We start from the raw sequence: 22,647 nt of genomic DNA, 5'->3' as shown, positions 1-22,647 counted from the left end.
ACATTTTTTGATGGTGTGTGAAGCTTTGTGACATTTCCGGGTTTAAAGTCCAAAGTGACTCCTGGATAACAAATTTTCTCATTTAAATACATTGTATTTCAATACAAATTAAATATTCTTATATTTGTTGTATCAATCATTACATAATTGCAGCTCAGAGAGATCAGTACTTTGGAACTTCAGTGGCCCATACTCCTACAGAATAATACTGTCCCTCTATGGCCTACCATTTCACATCAATTACATACAAGTTATTTACAAACACAGCATTAGTGGCCATCACTCTTATGTATTAGGATAAAGAACCTAAATCATGTTGATCTGATAAACTCAGATCTATTCCAATGCTGATTTTTATGATCTGATGTGGTTGTTGTGTTAAGTGGGTACTAGTCAGCCAGTCCCGAATTAACTGGTTACTATATATAGCCAACCAGTGTTTAGTTAACTGGTTACTAGCTAACCAGTGTTGAGTTAACTGGTTACTAGCTAGCCAGTGTTGAGTTAACTGGTTCCTAGCTAACCAGTGTTGAGTTAACTAGTTACTAGCTAGCCAGTGTTGAGTTAATTGGTTACTAGCCAGCAAGTGTTGAGTTAACTGGTTACTAGCTAACCAGTGTTGAGTTAACTGGTTACTAGCCAGCCAGCCCTGACCAACGATGTAGATATGACCCCCAACCTGAAGCCTGAGCCTGTTGTCCTTGACCAGTGTCTTCACCTGTAACAGGAAAAAAAAACCATTAATCGATGTGTTTTCAAAAAAGGAAAGAAAAAGCTTAAAATTATATACATATTTATATATATACATTTAGGAACTTACATGAGTTTCCATTTCTTTTGTGATTTATGAGTTTAAAAATTTTTCACTTTACTTAGCTTTTTGTTAGATGATATGGACACTTTCTGAGTTTTATAAATGTGAAAAGGAAACAAATTTAAGATCCATTTAATCACATTACCATTATTTCTGAAAATATTAGAGAAAATATACTTTTTCAGGTCAAACTTGTTCTCTATATATATGGTCTTCATTTTTACTTTCCAATGCAATCTCTGAGAGTGTAACATCCTTTCATTATCTAATCCTTGCATTACAATAACTATGGTATATTACATTGAATAAAATGTCAATCCTATGATAAATGAACACCACCTAGATTTACTCAGCATTCTGTGAAATTGTTTTATTGAAACATTATGCACAAACAGTAGATTTTCTTTAAAAGGTAATATTGATGTTGACATAAGTACCTTGACACATAAATACAAAGCTTTTGGCCATGTGTAATACATTTGATCAAAATTCTTTATAGAATGCAGTTGTAAGTTGTGACAGGATTCAGGTTGGGAGGCAATGGGATGTGTGTTCCACTATAAATTATAGGAAGATGGGGAGGCAGTATGTCAACTAAAAAATGTCTTTAAAACATGAATTTCTCCACTTCTATGCAAACCAGAATCTGATATGGTTAAAAACTTTATGTTATGATACTATGAGGTAAACAGATACATGTATGAACCAAAATCTGTTGGGGGCTTTGTCAGTAACTGGAATGGGCTGCAACACAACCAGACAAGAAGGACTGATTGATAGATTGATGGACATGATTAACAATAGATGACCTCCCACTGAATAAAAGAAGTCTAAAAGACTGGAGTATGAATAACTCACCCTGAGCTACGGCATCCAGTAACGTCTTCTCCTCTGGGCTTAATTTTAACATGGTACACAACACAGGAATCAGTTTTTGTCGGTCATCGCCAACCTTCAGGCTCAGAAACTGGACAAAGAAAAACCACATACTGTAACATGGTACACAACATAGGAATCAGTGTCTGTAAATCACACCCACCTTCATAATAATGTATACTCTTGCCAATACGCACACTTTTACCACTAAAAGTAAGATAGACCTGGTATACAAATAGGCCATTAGTATTAGAACAATCTGAACAAACTGCACTGTAAATTGACTCACATATAATATAACAATGCTTACGAATTATACAATATCGTACAAGATAATATTTCTGACATTTTTTTTATCTTTTACAAAAATGTCAAAAATCCATTTATCTTATGAATAGTGTTTTTTCTTAAAGAAAGATTTTTTTTGATGGAGGTAACGGAAGAAGAATTGTTTTTTGGAGGTAGGCACATTCAGAAGGAAGTTTTTGAGACACTTACCTTCAGAAGGATGTTTTTGAGGTACTGACCTTCAGAAGGATGTTTTTGAGGTACTGACCTTCAGAAGGATGTTTTTGAGGTACTAACCTTCAGAAGGATGTTTTTGAGGTACTAACCTTCAGAAGGATGTTTTTGAGGTACTAACCTTCAGAAGGATGTTTTTGAGGTACTCACCTTCAGAAGGATGTTTTTGAGGTACTAACCTTCAGAAGGATGTTTTTGAGGTACTAAACTTCAGAAGGATGTTTTTGAGGTACTAACCTTCAGAAGGATGTTTTTGAGGTACTGACCTTCAGAAGGATGTTTTTGAGGTACTGACCTTCAGAAGGATGTTTTTGAGGTACTGACCTTCAGAAGGATGTTTTTGAGGTACTGACCTTCAGAAGGATGTTTTTGAGGTACTGACCTTCAGAATGATGTTTTTGAGGTACTAACCTTCAGAAGGATGTTTTTGAGGTACTCACCTTCAGAAGGATGTTTTTGAGGTACTGACCTTCAGAATGATGTTTTTGAGGTACTGACCTTCAGAAGGATGTTTTTGAGGTACTGACCTTCAGAAGGATGTTTTTGAGGTAGATGTTTTTGAGGTACTGACCTTCAGAATGATGTTTTTGAGGTACTAACCTTCAGAAGGATGTTTTTGAGGTACTAACCTTCAGAAGGATGTTTTTGAGGTACTGACCTTCAGAATGATGTTTTTGAGGTACTAACCTTCAGAAGGATGTTTTTGAGGTACTAACCTTCAGAAGGATGTTTTTGAGGTACTAACCTTCAGAAGGATGTTTTTGAGGTACTCACCTTCAGAAGGATGTTTTTGAGGTACTAACCTTCAGAAGGATGTTTTTGAGGTACTAACCTTCAGAAGGATGTTTTTGAGGTACTAACCTTCAGAAGGATGTTTTTGAGGTACTAACCTTCAGAAGGATGTTTTTGAGGTACTGACCTTCAGAAGGATGTTTTTGAGGTACTAACCTTCAGAAGGATGTTTTTGAGGTACTAACCTTCAGAAGGATGTTTTTGAGGTACTAACCTTCAGAAGGATATTTTTCAGGTACTCACCTTCAGAAGGATGTTTTTGAGGTACTAACCTTCAGAAGGATGTTTTTGAGGTACTAACCTTCAGAAGGATGTTTTTGAGGTACTCACCTTCAGAAGGATGTTTTTGAGGTACTAACCTTCAGAAGGATGTTTTTGAGGTACTAACCTTCAGAAGGATGTTTTTGAGGTACTAACCTTCAGAAGGATGTTTTTGAGGTACTAACCTTCAGAAGGATGTTTTTGAGGTACTCACCTTCAGAAGGATGTTTTTGAGGTACTCACCTTCAGAAGGATGTTTTTCAGGTACTGACCTTCAGAAGGATGTTTTTCAGGTACTCACCTTCAGAAGGATGTTTTTGAGGTACTAACCTTCAGAAGGATGTTTTTGAGGTACTAACCTTCAGAAGGATGTTTTTGAGGTATTCCATATTGGCTGCCTCCTTTTCCCTTTCCTGGTTCCTCTCCAGTCGTCGTATCTCCTCCTTCAGGATCTTGGCCTGCTCTGTCAGCCTCATTACTGCTGCCTCAGACTCGTTCAGAAGCTGTATCAATCAACAACATTATACGTTATGGAAATCAAGTCGGGAGAGGAAAATAACATCAACAGAACACATCCTCAACAAAATTATACTTTATTTATGTCATCAGTAGAGTTATATGTTTGCAACAGTTTTCATATCTTACCTCTGTTGAATGTTCCAGTCTCCTATTTGCAGTCAAAAGACTTTCCTGAAGAACTGCCTCACTGGCATTTTGACCGAGTTTTGATGCTGAAATGATACAGGGTAAAGCATTTTATTGATGACAGTTTTTGGATATCTAATATTCATGAGTGTTCTTATTTCATAAATACAAACTCAAATAAAAAATCACATTAGTTACAAAATTATTTCTGTAGATATTTATATATGTGTTCTGAAGCTTAGACCAATCTTTACCAGTGCACTGTATCTGTGTCGTCTGATTTATTCCAATATCTATCAGCTTACCTGTGTCCTGTGACTTATTTCAAATACTTACTGGTGTCCTGTGACTTTTTTCCAACCCTTGCCTGTGTCCTCTAAGTTAATTCAAATCCTTACCTTTGACCTCTGACTCATTTTTAATCCTTACTTGTGTCCACTGATTTATTTTCAATCCTTACCTGTGACATTTGACTTATTCTCAATCCTTGCCTGTGTCCTCTAACTTAATTAAAATCCTTACCTTTGACCTCTGACTTATTTCAGACCCTCCCTGAGACCCCAGTTTTATTTTATCATAGAACTTTCCTGTGTTGTGCGGCTTGTTTTTAATGCAAATTTGTGTCCTCTGACTTATATAAGACCTTACCTGTATCCTCTGGACCAGCCACCAGTAACTTATCGAGTGGCATTGGAGATATAGCAGTCTTATTACTTCCCTGTAATAATAAAACATACCATTACTATAAAGTTATCACACTAAATAGCTATCAACCTACTGCTATAATTTATCTCTCAAGCAACTTATATAATTCAACATTCCCTATAATCTATAATTAATTTTACATGATCAAAGCTTTACCAAGTTTAAGAAAAAGGATATTCTACGAAATTAAACATGAATTTTCTGTTATAACAGAAGATATCACATCACTTTGATCTCTCACAATTGGACAATAAAATGTTTACCTTTGGACATGGTTCAGGATCGACTATTTCTGATCCCTGAAAAAAAATAGTGAAACACACATTATATACCTGTATGTAAGTAAAGATGGACATATACAGTGTTCTTGTATACCGACTATACTGTATACCGTTATTGTCAGGTCACCAGTTCCCTATGTCTCTAGAAGTCCTTTGAGAGGATAACATTTCTCCCAACATAATAGTAAATAGTCTGAACTATTGCTGTTTGTGTTTAGTGGTTGGACTAAATTTGTTTGTTCATAAAATAAGTATGAATCTCCTGTCTTATCTTGCTTTTGAATTCTAATAAGCCTTGATTAAGCATTTTTAGGCCTCAGCCGACTAATGATGTCTGCAGGTCTCTTCTGATTTATGGCTTAAAGTACTATATTTATAATGCTGGCATATCAGTTTGTTTGTGTAAACAAACAGGAACTTGGTCTCTACTAGAAAGTAAACCTAGTGATGGAATTCCATCCAATGTAACCAGGGTAAGGTATACTTTACATGATCCTGAAATCCTATAATTTGGGTTTTAATATGCTACTGACAACTGAATTAGTATGTTTCCATGGAATGATAGTATTCATAAGAAAGTGCTCTTGTTACATATCTTTGATGAAATCATGTTTTGATTTACTTCTTTTGATGAAACATTTTGTTAGGCAGTTTTAAAGATGAAAAAAAAAAAATCAGTGAAATTTGGAATTACCTCCCCTTCCTGTCGCTCTTCATGTCTCATGTCCGGAATGAACTCTGTGGTTTGAACAGTATGGAATGTCTCTGGACTTTTTCGTTCTGACAGAATCTTGGAAGTGTGCTGGACTTGATTCTGCAGTTCCCTCTGTAGGCGAAGATTGTCGTTTTCTGCCGAGTCAAGTTGTCGCTGTAGTAGATCTAATGCACGACGATGATCTTCATGCAGACATTTGATTTGTTCCTATAAACAAAGCACAAAGATTATAGTTATGTAAATGAGGAAACGTTTTATTTTGTATTGATTCACATTTAAATGTTCCATACTGGCAAAAGATAGAATTGATTTACATAAATCAATGACTTAATTGGTCTGTGCCCTGATTTTCAATATCATATAACTGTTACAGTAATTTCAATGAGATAACTAACAAACTCTTTTTCATCAGAAGATGTTTCATTTATTTCAAATTCAAAATAACCCAACCATGATTCTTTTCAACAAGTGCTTGGCCTATTACCTAGATAAGGTACTTAGTGACTCGTTCTGACTTGTGGTCAATCTTATAACCCTGAGTGAGTGGGTCAATGACTCATTTTAACTTGTGGTCAGTGCACTACTCAATATCTTGAAAGAGTTGGCCAGTGGCTTGTTTTGATTTGTGGTCAGCATAAAACTGTGAAGGAGTGACCTTTTGACTTGTTCTGACTTGTAGCCAGCCTACTGCCTTAATGAAGGACTTAATCAGTGACTCATTCTGAATTGTGTTAAGTCTATTAACTTGAAGGACTTAATCAGTGACTCATTCTGAATTGTGTTAAGTCATTCTGAATTGTGTTAAGTCTATTAACTTGAAGGAATTAATCAGTGACTCATTCTGAATTGTGTTAAGTCTATTAACTTGAAGGAATTAATCAGTGACTCATTCTGAATTGTGTTAAGTCTATTAACTTGAAGGACTTAATCAGTGACTCATTCTGACTTGTAATCTGCCTGTTACCTTGTAAGAGTTTGTCAGTGACTCATTCTGACCAGCTAACTGTTGGACTGTATCCTGAAGTTCTTTGTTGTATAGCACCTTCTCTTTGTTGGCCTCGTCCATTCTGAAAATGAAAGTCAAACCAACATCTAAAGCTGATAATTTATTAATGATAAAGAAATATGTTCAACTGTAATAATTTGTATTTTAGAAATGAAAACCATTCACACCTGTCCCTATAACAGATCTGAACGAGATTTGAAGTTAGGTGTGCCAAATGATGTTAAGCTGTTGTTGGAGGAGGGAAAGACTCATACCCAGTATCAAGCAGATAGGTGTGAAACCAAAACACAGTTTTAAATCCCTGAAACAGTAGATATCTGTACCTTTTTCTGTAGTGGTCCTCTTTGTCCTGTGTATCTAATAACACTTTATTATGTCTCTGTAACAAGCGGTCGTGTTCCTCCTGTAACACTGTCACTTCCTGTCTCGTACTGCTCAACGTCTCACTGTAATTATAACACAGTAACAACTTCCAACATAAAAAAAAAATAAAAACCCAAAAAACAAAAACAAATTAAAAAACTGTCATTCTGAAGATAACTGATATATCCTTCAGATTCAATGTGTTCATACATCAATTGTTTTAATTTCAGTCCAAGTGACCTTAACGTCAACGTCTTATGAATGACCTTGAATTATCCTACTCATGTAACATTACCTTGTCATGCATCAAAACCATTTTATATCTATTTTCATTATTTTCTGACAATATCTTGGTTTCAACCAGTCAGAAAAATTTTCTATAAGGATTTTTGAAATATCTGATGTGTCAAATCATATGACTGATGAGCTATGGGCCATGACACAAAAACCAGTGTATAATCACCGAGTTACCACGACAACCAAAATTTCTCCTGACAGAAAAAGCCTGAATGCACATCTGCACATGCTCCAGATTATTCCTGTGTAGTTTAATTGAAATAATTTTACAACTTTAGGAGGAGATGACCACACAAGATATATCTACACACAGACGCTGGATAAATGGATAAATGGACAGATGAATGACCAGATTCCAGTATATCCCCATAACTTTGTTGGGGATATAAAAAATACAAACGTGAAAGATTTAAGGACTTCTTAATCTTAAAATAAAATTGGTTGTAGTACTTTTCTGAAAACTGTACATGATAAAATTTTATGGAAGGTGTCTATAAACATTTAGTTGTCCAGGAAAACTGACCTTGTCTCCTGTAATTTATTCTTCAGCTGATCCACTGCCTTTTCTAGCCTCTCCCTATAAAACCAAAAACATCAAGGTTAAGTCATAGAAGTTCAATGGAAAAGAAAACAGAAGTAAACAACAACCCAATGCAATCATTGATAACATTTTGTCACTGAAATCACGAGATCATGTTGACAAAAACTTCAGTCTATTCAGTAATTTACATGTATATTTATCAAAATATTTTTGTCACAGTGTGAAGATATGACCTTTATTACTGACCAATCAGAACAGCACATTCTAATCACTGCATTCCATGCTGACAAAACAGATAACTAACATCTCTATTTTTCATTGCTTACTATAACATAACTTACATCTAACAACATATTCAATCAATTTCTGCAGACAAATCTTTGAAACAAAATAATTGTAGAAAACTTGTCGGCATATTTCCATCAGGGAGTAATGAAGTGATGAGAAGACGTACACTGAAAATGTCAAGCAATGGCATACACAAATTTGTATCGTTAGAATAAGGCGTTAAAAATCCCCAATAAATTGATTCATGCTTTTTGATGCAGGAATATTACCAACATTATGTAGCACAATTTACCAACATTTTCCATACAGCAGCTGATAAGTCACTTACTTCTCTATCTTTTCTTGTTCATTAAGCGGTTCCTGTGATGGTTTTTTCTGTTGTTTCAACACACTATGTACTCGCACCTACAGGTGAAGTGACAGAATTTGATAATATCATATTTAAATTTGATTATCTGTCTGGGTCATGATATCTAAATAATGACCCAATAAGTATATATTCAGATTTCTTACATTCGTAACCTTAGATTTTCTGGTCAGATTTAGCAACCGTTCAGTAAATGGTTACCTATTTAGGAAAACCATTCTCAACAGACAGTAAGGAATTCATCTAAAGTCACATTTTTCTACAGGTGTTACCAGATAATGTCAGGCCTTCATAGAATGGCAGTAAATACAAATAGAAATTGCACTAAGTGTTGTCAAATGAACATGCAGTATTTTAGAACTAAATATTACATCGTTAATATCACCATAGTTTTGATGTCACAATATTTTTGTTATTGTATATACATAATGTATGTATAGTCTCCTTTTGAAAATCAAATATATTTCACCTGTAAAATATAAAACTTACTTTCTGTCCAACATTTTAAAGTGTTATTTACCTTGTAACTCTCATACTCGGCTTGTATGGCTCCCTGTTCACCCCTGGCCACTTCCACATCATCCTGTAGGGATTGAACCTGGCTCTCAAGCGATCGTATTGTCCGCTGATTAGAGTCTGTTAATGATCTCGTCTTCTCCTTCAGTTTCTGGTTTTCTCCGGCTAGCTCACTCATTTGTATCTACAGTAAATTCATATATGACAGCTTAAAAAATATATTCCTTTAACCAGAGTAATTAGATTTCAGTGAAAATAACAAAATTATGGCTTCCTAAATCAACCTGAAAAAGTAATGTATTGATAGTTCACAACTTTAAAATATTTACATTGTGTGACAAATGAAGACTTCCACTTGAGCATAAGACCTTCCTACCCTGGTATCAACACTATAGCTTACCTTATTTTCCTCCACCTGTTGGTTCAGGTGTTCCATCTGGCCTCGTAGGTGAGCATCTGATGATCGTTGTTCGGTTTCCTGAAGAGAAATGAAAGTATACTTTAAAAAAAATTCAATACAATTTCTGTGTAGCCTGAAAAATTTCTTTCTATTCAGCAACTATTTTGTCTTGTTGATCTATCTCATTATGTCAAAATTTTATATAACTATCAAAGACTCTGTCTACTGGTATCTCCTGATATATAGTCTATATATAAAACCTACCCAGTGTCACACTGATCAGGCAATGTTAAATGTTCCATCAGACACTTAATTATGGATAAATTATTATGATAATCCTGGAGAAGGTCAAGGGGCTATTTCCTGTATCTACTCAAAATTGCTGAAAAAGACCCCTTACTATCAAATATTAGGACTTTCCATGGTAGGATCAAAGTCAATACTAATTTTCTGTATCTCGTCACATTTTACAAAATGTTTTTCCGATTTTCAGCTTTTTACAGTAATCTTTGGTTTGTACCTACCCATTTCTTGGCATCTGCTAACTCTTTCTTGGTTTTCACCAGCATTTGTTTGAATTTATTTCCTCTCTCTTCTGACTGGTTTCTTTGTTCATCAACTGCCTCTGTAACCACATAATACAATAAACAATGTGTTATTTCTCCACGTTGATCATACAAACATCATACAATCTTCCAGATGAATTTTCCTAACTGTGTGATGTGTAATAATTTGCCCCAATTATGTACTTTCTTCTGAAGAGACTTATAATTGATAAAATCCTCTGCCATTATAATGCAACATAACCAGGTAATATCAGAAACTTCATTAGTGAAAATCCTTAGCTGTGTAAAATGAGAATCCTCCACTGCTTATATCTTATAATGACTATAAGGACTCTGATACCTTACCTATTTGTTCCTGTAGGGACTTGACTCTCTCCTCTTTTCTCTCTATCTCCACTTTCAGCTCTCCAATAGCAGCATCTTTTTCTGTCAGCTGTGCATTCAGGGCCTGAACAGTCCGCTCATAGTCTGCTATCTCGAGGTCCATCATATTGCTCTGATTGGCTTCCTGTTATTGTAGTGGAAATGAAATTATGATTCTCACAGATCCTCAGATATGTTATATGAACCTAATCTTTGAGAGCATCACAAAATATGACATTGACTCCAAAAGATATGAAACAGAGCAGATGGATATGGGCAAGAATAATATAGTGAGAACATATAAATATAGAATTTTATGACCTATATACCTGTTTTGCCTGCTCTAGATGACTATACTTAGTCAGTCTCCAACCTTGGGCCCCTATGATGATGTGATATGACCTAGTTACCTGTATTACTTGTGGTATGACCTATTTACCTTTATCACATGTGGTTTGATCTATTTACCTGTTTTGCCTGCTCAAGATGGTTCTGCATGGTCTGTATCTGACCCTGGAGGCCTGTGATAATGGACTTTTGTTTTTCCAAGTCCACCTTTGACCGTTCCTCCTGGTCAGTTAGTTTGCTTTGTAACTAGAAACACAAAAACCATATCACTTGTCTGGTATGTAGAAAGTGTTTGAGTGTTACATTGGAATAATAGTTTGTGATATACAGAATACAATGTAACACCACTACTCTAAGCGGGATGTTGTTTAGTGACTAATTAGATAATTATATGTTATCTACATAATGCTAATGACCTTGCATGAGTCATGAGGTACTAAGATTAATAAAATCACAATTAAATGACAAATATACATGCCTACATTTTATTAGATATCTGAAAATAAGATATTTAAGAATCTTCTTCCTTCAGGTTCATATTAATTAAGCACTCTGTTGTTACTGATTATCCTTAAATTCAGTACATAAGCATACATGGATCTTTTAATAGCAAATTCTGAAACAGCATACCTGTGCTTTTTCTTTGGAAATGTCATCCCGTTGAATTCTGTTTGCCTCTGTCTCCTGTTCAGCTGCTGATAATTTGGACTTGAGCTCCATAACTGAAGCCTCTAGCACCTGAGAAAACAAGTAAAAAGCTGTTGAACATATAATTTCCAAAATTTCTGATTAACAAAAATACTACCTAATTATATTACACCCTGACAAAATTATATTACACCCTGACAAAATTATATTACATCCTGACAAATTATTTGACAACTTACCATAGATATGAAACTGAAGTTCTGTGTTAAATACTAATGTTTCATATCACATTTAATCCTATTGATCACTGCTGGTTAGTGGTTACTATGTTTGACATTGAAACTGTACATTTGTTTGAAGCCATATTTGACCACTATTTACCTTAATCTGTGCACTCAATTTTTCCTTTTCGTTGTTGATTCTGTCTTTCTCCTCTTTTGTATTTGCAAGTTTTTGTTTGACCTCTGATGAGGCCTGTATAGTCTGCTCAAGGTCATGTTTGTACTGGTCTGCTGTTTTCTTGTGAGCGTCCATTTCCTGGGACAACTTCTTGTGCTCATGTTGCAGGGTCTGATAAAATGAGATTCCATACTTATTTTTAAATACAATTTTTCCAGATAGACTTTTACAAAGAATTTTGTCCAATTTGTATATCATAGTTACTGGTACAATTCCACATAAGACTAACTTTATGACAATAATCTGTGTTCGATAATTTAAAAACAATAATTTCTCAATCTCAGCTATACCTATCAGTACTCCCAACCATTCACAATTCACCATTCTAATGAATCTAAGAATTGTTTGTTTTACTGCACTTCTGATGAGGTGAAAATGGGAAATTTCTGACAAGTGCAAAATTTCCTTTGAAAAGGAAAAGAAGGCAAAATTCTGTCTAGCTTATAAGAAATGAAAAGAAAGTACCATTCTGTTATCAAAATCAAATAACTTTAATTTTGAAAGAACTTGTAAAAACAGCATTCAGTTATACTATCAAATCTACTTGGTCATGATATCACTCCATATTTGGTGAAATCATAATACATCTGATGCTATGAATTGATGATGAAAGAATCCTCAGCCAATAACAACCGAGTTAGGTGTTATAACTGGTGTGTTCACAACCAAACTTATGTAATGGGTGTTAGAACACTGATAACAAGATACTGATATACTTGTACATGTATCTCAGCTTAGATTTACAGGGAACAGGTGACAACCCTTACATACCTGATAACTCTCTGCCACGATGGAGTCGGACTTATGTGACTGTTCCATGACCTCTAGTTTTTGCTCAAGGTCAGACTTTGCTTGTTTCACTCCTTCCAGCTCTTTAGTGGTATTATCAAACTACAACATCCATAAAGCACTTTTGACAATGCTTTCATGTTTATGTTTTTTCTATTTTTTTTCTTCTAATTTTAGCAATTTTGGAAATTTGGTCAAGGCTACATCAATGGTTTTCAAATATTGGAATCCATTCAATATTTTCAACTTGATAATAAGGTTTGAAATTGAAAATTTTCTAAAAGTCTGAGGGTAAAGCAAACTTAGGACACAGTGACCTAGTTACCTTTTTGTTGACCTCAGCAAGCTCCTTCTTACACTTGACAGCAACTGCCTTAAGCTTGTTACAGACTCCCTCCTTCTCTTTGAGGGCTTTCTTTAGCCTCTCCACCTCAACACTTGATTCCTGAATTGACAATGTTATCATAACATTGAAAATGGATCTACGTAGTTCTGAAATAATCTCACCCTACTCACTTGTTCTTCACTTAACTTTTTGAATGGCAAGATATGGACATCTAAATTCTTATCGTGGTTACAATGAATTCTAAATCAACAACAACTTAATAGAAATTTCATATACACTGAAATGCACCAAAGTATTAAACTTAATGGAAACTGAAAATGGGCAGTACATTTTCCATGGATAAAATGGATGGTTGGCAATTTATGTTGCCAACTTTAGCAGAAGAGATAAATCCCATTTTTCTGAAGTACACATAGAGGGTAAGACTTACACCAGATTTCTGTTTGCTCTCCTCCTCCAGTTGAGTGAATTTCTGTACCTGTGTTACTAGCTCCACTTGTTCTACTTTCAGTTTCTCCAAGCCCTCCACTAATCCTACATTCTCTTCCTTCACTTTGTTGTTACTCTCTACTAATTCTACATGTGTTGTTTTTAGTTGATCATAGTCAGCCACATATGTGGCAAGCTTTGTATTTGTTTCTGACACAGTGAGTTCTAATGTCTGTTTTTCTTCATTCTTCTCACTAAGCACTTTCTCATACTCAACACATTGCTGAGTTAATTTTTCAATTTCACTTTCTAACTGTTGCAAATGGTTTACCTTAATTTCAAGTTGTTTAATATTTTCATTTAAAGTTTCCTTCTCTTCCTTTAGTTTGTTTACTTCAGTTTCTGAGCTGGACAACTTTTCAGAAAGAACATCTTTTGAATCTTGTAGAGATGTACTTTTAGCATTAGCTGCCTCTTTCTCAGCTTTAAGTTTCTCTACCTGACCAGAAATTTCAGCGAGCTGTTTCTCTGATCCTGATGCTCCGTCCTCCAGTGTGGACAATTTGCCCTTCACTGCTTCAAATTCAATGTTAAGCTTCTCTTTTTCATCTTTTAAATCCTCAACCTCTGCTCTGACAGATTCCAAATTCTTAGCTAAAGTGACTTTTTCCCTTTCCACTGACTGTGAAATGCTTTCCAGTTTCTCAATTTCTGCTCTAAGCTGAGTTTCAACGTCACATTTTTCTTTGAAATCTCTGACCAGGCTTTCCTTTTGCACCTTCACCTCACTAATTTCCTCTGTTAACACAGACACCTGTTCCACCAAGTCTCTAATTTCTGATTGTTTGTTTACAATCTCCTGCTGTGCTTCTTCCTGTAATGAGGTGTTCCTCTCCATCAGTGATGTGTTTACTTGTTGTAAGTTCTCTACTTTTTCTTTCAGTGAGATGCTTTCTTCATTTAAGGCCCCAATATCTTGTTCATATGCTTTACTTTGCTGAATAGCTTCTGCTATTTGTGACTGTAAGTCAGAGTTTTCTTGTTGCCTGGTTTCAAGAGCATCCTTCACTTTGTCTAATTCCATTAAAACATCTTGATACTCCTCCGTCTTACTTTGTGATTGTCTCTCTAGTGAGTCAATTTCCTTCATTTTCTCATCGAGTGAAGTTTGAATTTGCTCTAACTGGTTTTCTCTCTCCTGCAAGGTTGCTAAATACTGGTTTTTTTCTTCCTGAAGATTGCTGATCTGTTCTTGAAGTACAGCTGAATGAGAGGAAGAATTCTCTGCTTTTTCTTGTAAGGAAGTTTGTAACTGTCTTAAGTTCTCCTCGAGATTTGAACACCTGGTCTTGTAAGATAATGTCTGCTCTTGCAATGTTTCATTCTCTACACAAACTTTTTCTTTTTCTTCTGCTAAACTCTGATATTTAGTTTCAAGATGATTAAATTTTTCTGTAAGTCCTGTCAAAACACTATCTTTTTCTGCTATCATCTCCTTGTGCTCATCAGCAAGTTTTTGTTTTTCATTGTTCAGATTTTTGAGTTCTGATTCAATGATACCAACACTGTCTGACATCTGTGTTAACTGTACTGCCTTGTCCTTCACCTGCTGTGACAAATCTGCAGCTTCTGTAACAGCCGACTGGTGACTAGATTTGACTGTTGCTAACTCTGCCTCCAATGCCTGCACATTCTGTTGAAGGGTTTTTATTTCTTGGTGTAATGTGTCTGCCACTGATGCCCCATCTGTTTCCATCTTTTCAATGAACTGTTCATGTTTCTTCCTCGACTCTGCCAGGGCGCTTGACATGTCCAAGATTTTATCCTCTAGTTCTTCAGTATAACCCTGCCGCTCCCTCAGTTTTTCCTCCAACTCCTTGACCTGACTAGCTATTTTACCTTTCTCCTCTTCCCTCTCGTCGAGCTGCTGCTTGAGACTAAGACACATTTCTCTCAGTTCCCTCATCTCTGTATCACCATTCTCACTCACCTCCTTCAAATGAGTGTTTTCTGTAGACAAGTCCTGTTCTTTTTCCTTTGCCAGCTGAACAATGACTGCCAGTGACTCTTTCTCACATTCTATTGTCTCTTTCTCCTTTTTGACCTCCTCCAGTTCGCGTTTCAGGGAATGAAGTTGGACGGAGTTGTCACCATTACTACTACAGGCCTTGTTTAACTCACACTTCAGGTCTTCAGTTTTATTAACAACCTGAGTGACAAGCCCTTTAATTTTATCCAGGGCCATCATTACAGAATCATCTTCATCCTCATTAAACACATCATCTGCTGGGTCTGTTTGGATCCCAAGTATCTCTGACATTGTACATCTGATTGTGTCTAGCTCGCCGACAATTTTTTGATCACGTTCCTCGGTGACGTCGAGTTCATGTAGCATGCGTTCCTTCTCCTGTTGTAACATGTTCATCATGTGTTCCCATTCAAGCATTTGTTCCTCTTTCTTCTGCATGTCAGCCATCAACATCTCTTGCTCCTCAACCAGATCACGCACACGTACATTCAGACTGTCACGCTCCTCACATACACGTTTTAACTCTGACACCAACTCCTCCTTCTGTTGTAGCACGGCCTTGAATTTCTGGTCACTTGGGTTACCCTTTTTACCTCCTTTGGCAGGCTGCTCTTTCTTGGCAGACATAAGAGATTCGTTAGTGCTGTGTAATTCTTTAACTTTCTTAGCCAGCGTGGATAGTTCTTTTTTCAGGTTTTCATTTTCTAGTTGGTCCCTTTGGGAAGTTGCCTGTTTGTCGTCTACTTCCTTCGTGAGGACCTGGAGATCTGCTTTCAGTGTGTCACAAGTGCTTTCTAACTCTTTGATTTTCTGTACACGTTCATCACACATTTTCTCTGCCGATGTTCGTCCTCTCACAGCCTCAGCCATCTGTTCCTCCATAACATTCATCTTGTCAGTTACATCAGCACTTATTTCTTCCATTTTGTTTTTTTCCTCCAACATACTCCTTAATCTCTGGTTTTCATCACTCAATTCTTTTTTCTGTTCGACCATCTTTTCTTTTCCATCAATCAGGTCCTGCATTATTTTACTTGTACTGGTGAAATCCTCCTGGAATTTTTTCTGTGATGTTGTCAAATCTTCTACATCCTTCTTGTGATTCTCTGTCTCCTGTTTCAGCTTGGCAGTCAGCTCATCTACCTCCTTCTGAAGGGATACAGCCATATCCTCCTTAGATTCCTCTTTTTCTAGAAGATTTTTCTTGTCTTGTTCCATTTTTTGTGTCAACATATTAATTTCTTCTTGAAAAGATTTGGCCATTTGTTCCTTGGCTGTTTGAGCTTCCTCTAACAGTTTTGACAAATTGGAGTTGGTTTCCTCTAAAAACTGTTTTTCTTTCTTGCTTACATTCAAATTATCTTCTAATTCTTTGGCTGAGGATTGGTCTTTCTCCAACATCGATTTTAGTGAGGCTATTTCTTCTTCAAGGTTACCAACCATTTGATTTCTCTCCTGCAATGGCAAAATATGATGATTATTTTAAAATCTGACAGAGACTATTCATGTCTTAGTCTGTAATATGACACTGCTGAAAGTTGATTCTGATACTATAGGATATGAGATACTCGTAGCTCATCAGATATCAGTCTTAAGTAACCTGTAACTTCTTCAGTATGATTTATCTGCAGTTCCTCTGATAAGAGTTATGAGTAACCTACAGCTCCTCAGATAACAGATATAATATACCTATAGTTCCTGTGATAACAGTGACCAGCTATATATAGCATCCCAGATGGCAGTTAGGAGTTACCTACAGCTTCTCAGGTAATAGTAATGAGTTACCTACAGCTCTTCAGATGAATTACCTATCATTACTCAGGTGACAGTGATGAGGTATCTCTAGGTCCTCAGCAATAAGTGATAATTTACCTGTAGCTCCTTGTCAGCCTGTGACAGCTGTGTCTGTAACTGTGACATCTGGTCAGTCAGCTGCTGTACCTGCCCCTGACTCTCAGTCCCCTGGGCCTCCTGCAATTTCTTCATTTGTTTCAGCTTTTGCATCACCTTGTCTCGAGCATCTGATAGTACCTCTGCCTGGGCTTTTAAGTCCTGGGTTCAGTAATAGTATTAATGTGAGTATTGTATGAGACAAGAAGAAAAACACAATACAGATGGGACCAGATCTATAAAGCAGTTAAACATTCTATACCAACTGTTTCCCCCCCCACACTTTAATATGCAGTAAAATGATGACAGTCATCAAAATACTTTTATTTCTCTACCAAGATGACAAAGTACTTCAAGTTAAAGAGACCACTGGTATTTTAATAACAATTACAATTCAAGAAGACAAATAAAGACAATATCAATGATTTCACTCTGCCTTACCAACCTTGTTTTCCTTCACCAGTTTGTCCTGTTCCTGTTGCATTAACTGTAATGAAGAGCTTGATGTCTCATCCTTCATAGTCATACACTCAACCTGCTCTGCCAGTTCCTGAGAAATAGCAAACACCACAATTCAGATTTTATTTTTATGTATGTCTATGAACTGGTGTGACACTGGGTATTTGATTTCAGACTCTCTTTATTGACAGTGAATCAAGCGAAATTATATCCCCCTCCCCACTCCCTGGAATATTCAATTTAATTTCATAAAACTTTACTCCTGATTCTAAGCAGAATTTCTAAAGCTTAGTTGGAGATCAAGCTCATAAGGCTAAAAGGCCATGGTTGTGGCAAGAAAAGATAAAAAAATTTTCCAGACATCAATCATTCAAGAGCAGTCAAAGCTCAAGGCGATAGATTTATATCATAAAGTTCATAAAAAAGCACAGCATATTGTCTACAGACCCTCAATGAAGAACTAACAGCAGCTCCCCTACAGAACCCTGACTACAACTGAACAGTGGCTAGTCAACAGAACCCTGACTACAACTGAACAGTGGCTAGTCAACAGAACCCTGACTACAACTGAAATTAGCTCCTGCACAGTACCCTGAGTAGAACAGTACCCTAAATAGACCTGAACTGCTTCAGTCATCTGTAGAAACCTGGCTAGAACTGAACAAAAGCTTGCTCACAGAACCCTGACAGCTGAATTGGCTTGTCCCCAGAATCTGGTCGAGAACATTCTGGACACCTTTCTCTGTAAACTTGCAGAAAGCCAGGTTCAGATGCTACAATTTTATGTCAATGGCCAGAAATCTTCACATGAAACTTTAAACAGTTCATGACATTCACAGAATACTTTAAATTACTTTTTTATAGACTACTGTTTGGCAGTTTTCCTGGCAAGTCCACAAGGATTAAATTTGGACATATTTGTATATTGGTATCCATGTATATAGGCATATAACATACATTTTTAAGATTTTGATTCAGTGCTATGTATATGTATGTTAAGTAATTCTGTGCTATCTTTTATGACTATATAAGATATATATATATTGAAATGAAATCTCAATGAATTTACTAACTATACAGTAGCTCACATTGTTTGTCCACACACATAAGTTATGTCAAGATGTCAACATTTGACAGTCACGTAAGTGGGTGTATTTTTGACCATTTGTGGCAGTTTTGTGACATGTCTTTGAAAAAAAATACAGGAAAGTTACAACAGATTAACAAATAGATACCTTTCTGATCTTTTGCACAGATGATAACTCTGTCTCCAGCCTTTGCTTCTCTTCCTGAAGTGTTTTACATTGGGTATTCAGGTCCTTCAATATAGAGTGAAATTTAATTGATTCTTGTTCAACACACAAAATATAATTAACTTTAACCAAAGTAAATTTACAACAGCCTATTGTCTAGTGAGGCTAAATTAAAAATGAAATCTTTTGACTTTTGAGATCTGTAGGTCTTTGGACAGTTTTAGATTCTATCCATCAGTTTCAGCATTTGGCAGACAGAACAGAACTGATATATGCATACAAAGTTTTTATTGTTTCTAAGTTTGAAAGCTTAATTTTCAATTTAAAAGATCTGATAACACTCTCTGTTGTTGTATTATAACTTATTGGACCCCTGTGACCTTGAATGAAGGCCAGTGTCATTCATTTGAACAAACATGATAGTCCTTAATCCAAGCTTGCTACATGCCCAATATAAGCCCTCTAGGCCTTTTGATTATTAAGAAGATTTATTTTAAGATTTTAGCCCTTCATTCTTGCATGCTACAGGCATGACAACACTCTAGGCCTTTTGGGTATTAAGAAGAGGTCAAAAATGTCAATTGTTTACAACACACGACCTTGGACAAGAGGCAATTGCAATAGGTCAATTGAAACTTTGTCTCATGTGACCTTAAAACAAATTTTGTATTTCAGAGTTCTTAATTACATATATTTAAATAACATATTCTCGGTCAGATATGATGTCTCAAATATTTCAATGTTCTACCCAGATCCAAGTAGAAATCAAGTTGCTTCCAAGTGATCAAGATTTTCTACCACTAACTAGTCTGAGTGACATACAAACATCAGATAGCCCAGTTGATGAGAAGCCTATCTAGTGCCTTCCAAGCTTCAAGAATTATTCAAAACTATAGGTCATTGGCCCATCAGTACAATACATTGAAACATGTAGGACAATGTCTAGAGAATGAGATGTGTTGGAAGGTCTCAGCTTTAGTTCCAGTTTGACACAGTGACAGTTTTATATTGACACTATCAGTCCTCTTTGATAATCACATAATACTTCTATCTAGTTTACCTCAAACTTTTCAAAGGACTGTTCTTGGGCCTGCTGCACAGACTGGTAGGCTACTAACATGTCTGCTTTTTCTTGCTCCAATGTCTTCAGCTCTTCCTCCAACTTCTGTTAATATGCAAAGGTTATAATCCAGTACATAATTGTCATACAATAGTACAAAATAGTCAAACTCCAGAATACAACAGTCATACGCAAGTACACGACATTCATACTCAAGTACACGACATTCATACTCAAGTACACGACATTCATACTCAAGTACATGACATTCATACTCCAGTATACAATAATCATACTCAAGTACACGACATTCATACTCCAGTATACAATAATCATACTCCAGTATACAATAATCATACTCAAGTACACAACATTCATACTCCAGTACACAACATTCATACTCCAGTATACAATAATCATACTCCAGTATACAATAATCATACTCCAGTACACAACATTCATACTCCAGTATACAATAATCATACTCCAGTACACAACATTCATACTCCAGTACACAATAGTCAAACTCCAGTACACAACATTCATATTCCAGTACACAACATTCATACTCAAGTACACAATGGTCATTATCTAGTACACAACATCATATTTAGTACACAACTGTCATGTGCTAATATACACTGGTCATACATCAGTGCATAATACCCATACCCTGGTACACAATATCATACTCCAGTACACACTGTCCATACATTTGAATGACAGAAACATACTTTTTCTTAATTTACAGCTATGAGCCAAAATTAAATGTAACTTACCCTTATTGACATGACTGAGGCCAATGAAATAGAGTTACTAATGATTTTATAGAGACACTTGATGAAATTTATTGATCAGAATACTTATCAAAATTTGTAATTATAAACGTACTGCGTCATGAAGAAAGTTCAAACCTGAATTTTGTCTTTATTTCCAGCATCATCCCCATCTGAAGACTTGTTTCCTTCCATGTCTGTCATTTTCTTTGTTAATTCTGTGTTAATAATATTCATAAACACACATATTAAAGTAGAAACATCATTATTTTTATAGACAAAATATTTAGACCCAATAGATTTTTTTAGATAAGCAGTAAAAGTGTTATTGTCCAAACGTTCAAATGAAAAACTTGTTATGATCTGAAAAAAACATTCTATCATTATCTGTCTGGCTGCTTTATGTAATGTTTATCATATATAATACAGAAATAGTTAGAATGTTTACCATCAATCTTGGATCTACTTTTTTGCAGCATCAACATTTGCTTCTTGACAAATTTGGTGAGATCTTCCCTTGATAACTGATCCAGCTGTAAACATAACAATCATAAAACACACTTCAATGACAGTCCTACATATAGTTGTTACCTGAAAAAAGCTTACTTTTACTGATATAAATTTTTGAACTAAACACTCTGATACATCAATTAATTTTAACATGTGTAGTTGGCATGGGGAAACGGAAAACAAAAATTGTTTCTTTTGGTCTAAAAGTTACATATTAGAAGTTGATCTCTATTAAGTTACATATGGAAGTTGATCTCCACAAAGTTACATACAGAAGCTGATCTTTCAAAAGTTGAAAATGGAAGCTGATCTCTCAAAAGTCATATATGGGAGTTGATCTCTTCAATGTCACACATACGAGTTGATCTCTGTGACATTACATATGGGAGTTGATATATACATCCAAATTTACATAGATGAGTTGATCTCTATAGAGCTACATATGAGAAGAAAGTTACGACCATAGGACAATATTTACCTTGGATGTGGCTGGACTCTTACCCTGAATTCCTCCATCACCATCGGCTGGTGATTCCTAAAGGCAAAATTAATACATAAATTCATACTGTAATCTCTTCAGACCTCCTTGTTTAAGGTGAGAACATTCTTTGAAAAAATGACCTTACATATTTAGTCGCTGCCAACACCTAAAAAGATTGCAAATCTTAAATGGTATCGGTGAATTTTAAAACGTTTTCATATTTATAATGCAGACACAGTCATCTAATGTTTAGGCAGAAAAAAAACAAGCTTAGATTTAATCAAGCTGGGTATATTTTGAAAGGATGCACTGATCTCCAACGATGTTCCCAACTTGCTGACAAAAAACTTGAAATATGCTATATATTGATAGCTAATATGCTATCTTTACAGACGAAAATATGTTGTTTCGCTTGATAAGAGAAGTTTTCCGCTGAAACAAACCCAAAAAAATCTTCTTTCATGATTCCTGAAAATTATACGGTAGTTTTCGTCAAATTCCAAGGGCTGAAAATATATCTGGAAAAATGGCATTGAATTTCATGCAGAATCATTACATCCCAGAGAGTCACAGTACAGATGTCAGAACACAAATGTCAGAGGAAGTTGTATCTAATTCTAACACCATGTATATGAATATATTACGCAAGATTTGCAACTTAATTATGAAATACAACAAAATCACAACTTACAGCCATCGTGACTTTTCTGTCTTAGGGCCTGCTGTTGTCAATTACTTCATGCATTGGTTACTGTTCAGACGCCTTTTCATTACGGAAGTGAACGTGGAATTGTTTCGAAAATTAAAATCGGCAGCGAACTAGATATCCGGAAATGGAATAGTTTCAAAATA

The 22,647-nt window shown here is 35.6% G+C and overlaps 1 protein-coding gene across 1 annotated transcript; it reads right to left on the bottom strand.

The window, feature by feature from the left end:
• Positions 1-592: 592 nt before the first annotated feature.
• Positions 593-22,492, bottom strand: LOC132558130 (GRIP and coiled-coil domain-containing protein 2-like). Its single transcript, XM_060222662.1, has 29 exons — positions 22,487-22,492; positions 21,793-21,849; positions 21,253-21,337; positions 20,943-21,022; positions 20,029-20,133; positions 18,951-19,034; positions 17,702-17,806; positions 17,239-17,418; positions 13,339-16,821; positions 12,888-13,007; positions 12,545-12,643; positions 11,696-11,884; positions 11,297-11,404; positions 10,787-10,912; positions 10,301-10,463; positions 9,914-10,014; positions 9,390-9,467; positions 8,994-9,173; positions 8,435-8,511; positions 7,801-7,854; positions 6,941-7,063; positions 6,576-6,678; positions 5,591-5,818; positions 4,879-4,914; positions 4,559-4,628; positions 3,911-3,996; positions 3,625-3,768; positions 1,673-1,781; positions 593-718 (listed from the first exon to the last, which is right to left on the bottom strand). The coding sequence occupies exons 1-29, from the start codon at positions 22,490-22,492 to the stop codon at positions 636-638; spliced, it is 6,462 nt and encodes a 2,153-aa protein (XP_060078645.1). The 3' UTR covers positions 593-635.
• Positions 22,493-22,647: the final 155 nt, after the last annotated feature.

The sequence above is a fragment of the Ylistrum balloti genome, unplaced genomic scaffold (assembly GCF_031769215.1).
Source record: "Ylistrum balloti isolate Yb309-2 unplaced genomic scaffold, AGI_CSIRO_Ybal_v1 Utg370758, whole genome shotgun sequence".
Taxonomy (NCBI): Eukaryota; Metazoa; Mollusca; class Bivalvia; order Pectinida; family Pectinidae; genus Ylistrum; species Ylistrum balloti.
This window is presented reverse-complemented; position numbering and strand designations above follow the sequence as displayed.

Coding starts and splice junctions, on each gene's coding strand:
- LOC132558130 (XM_060222662.1), bottom strand. Junction 3,997..4,558: donor GGCTGGTCCAGAGGATACAG/GTAAGGTCTTAT, acceptor GTATCATTTCAG/CATCAAAACTCGGTCAAAAT. Junction 719..1,672: donor ACTGGATGCCGTAGCTCAGG/GTGAGTTATTCA, acceptor TTCCTGTTACAG/GTGAAGACACTGGTCAAGGA.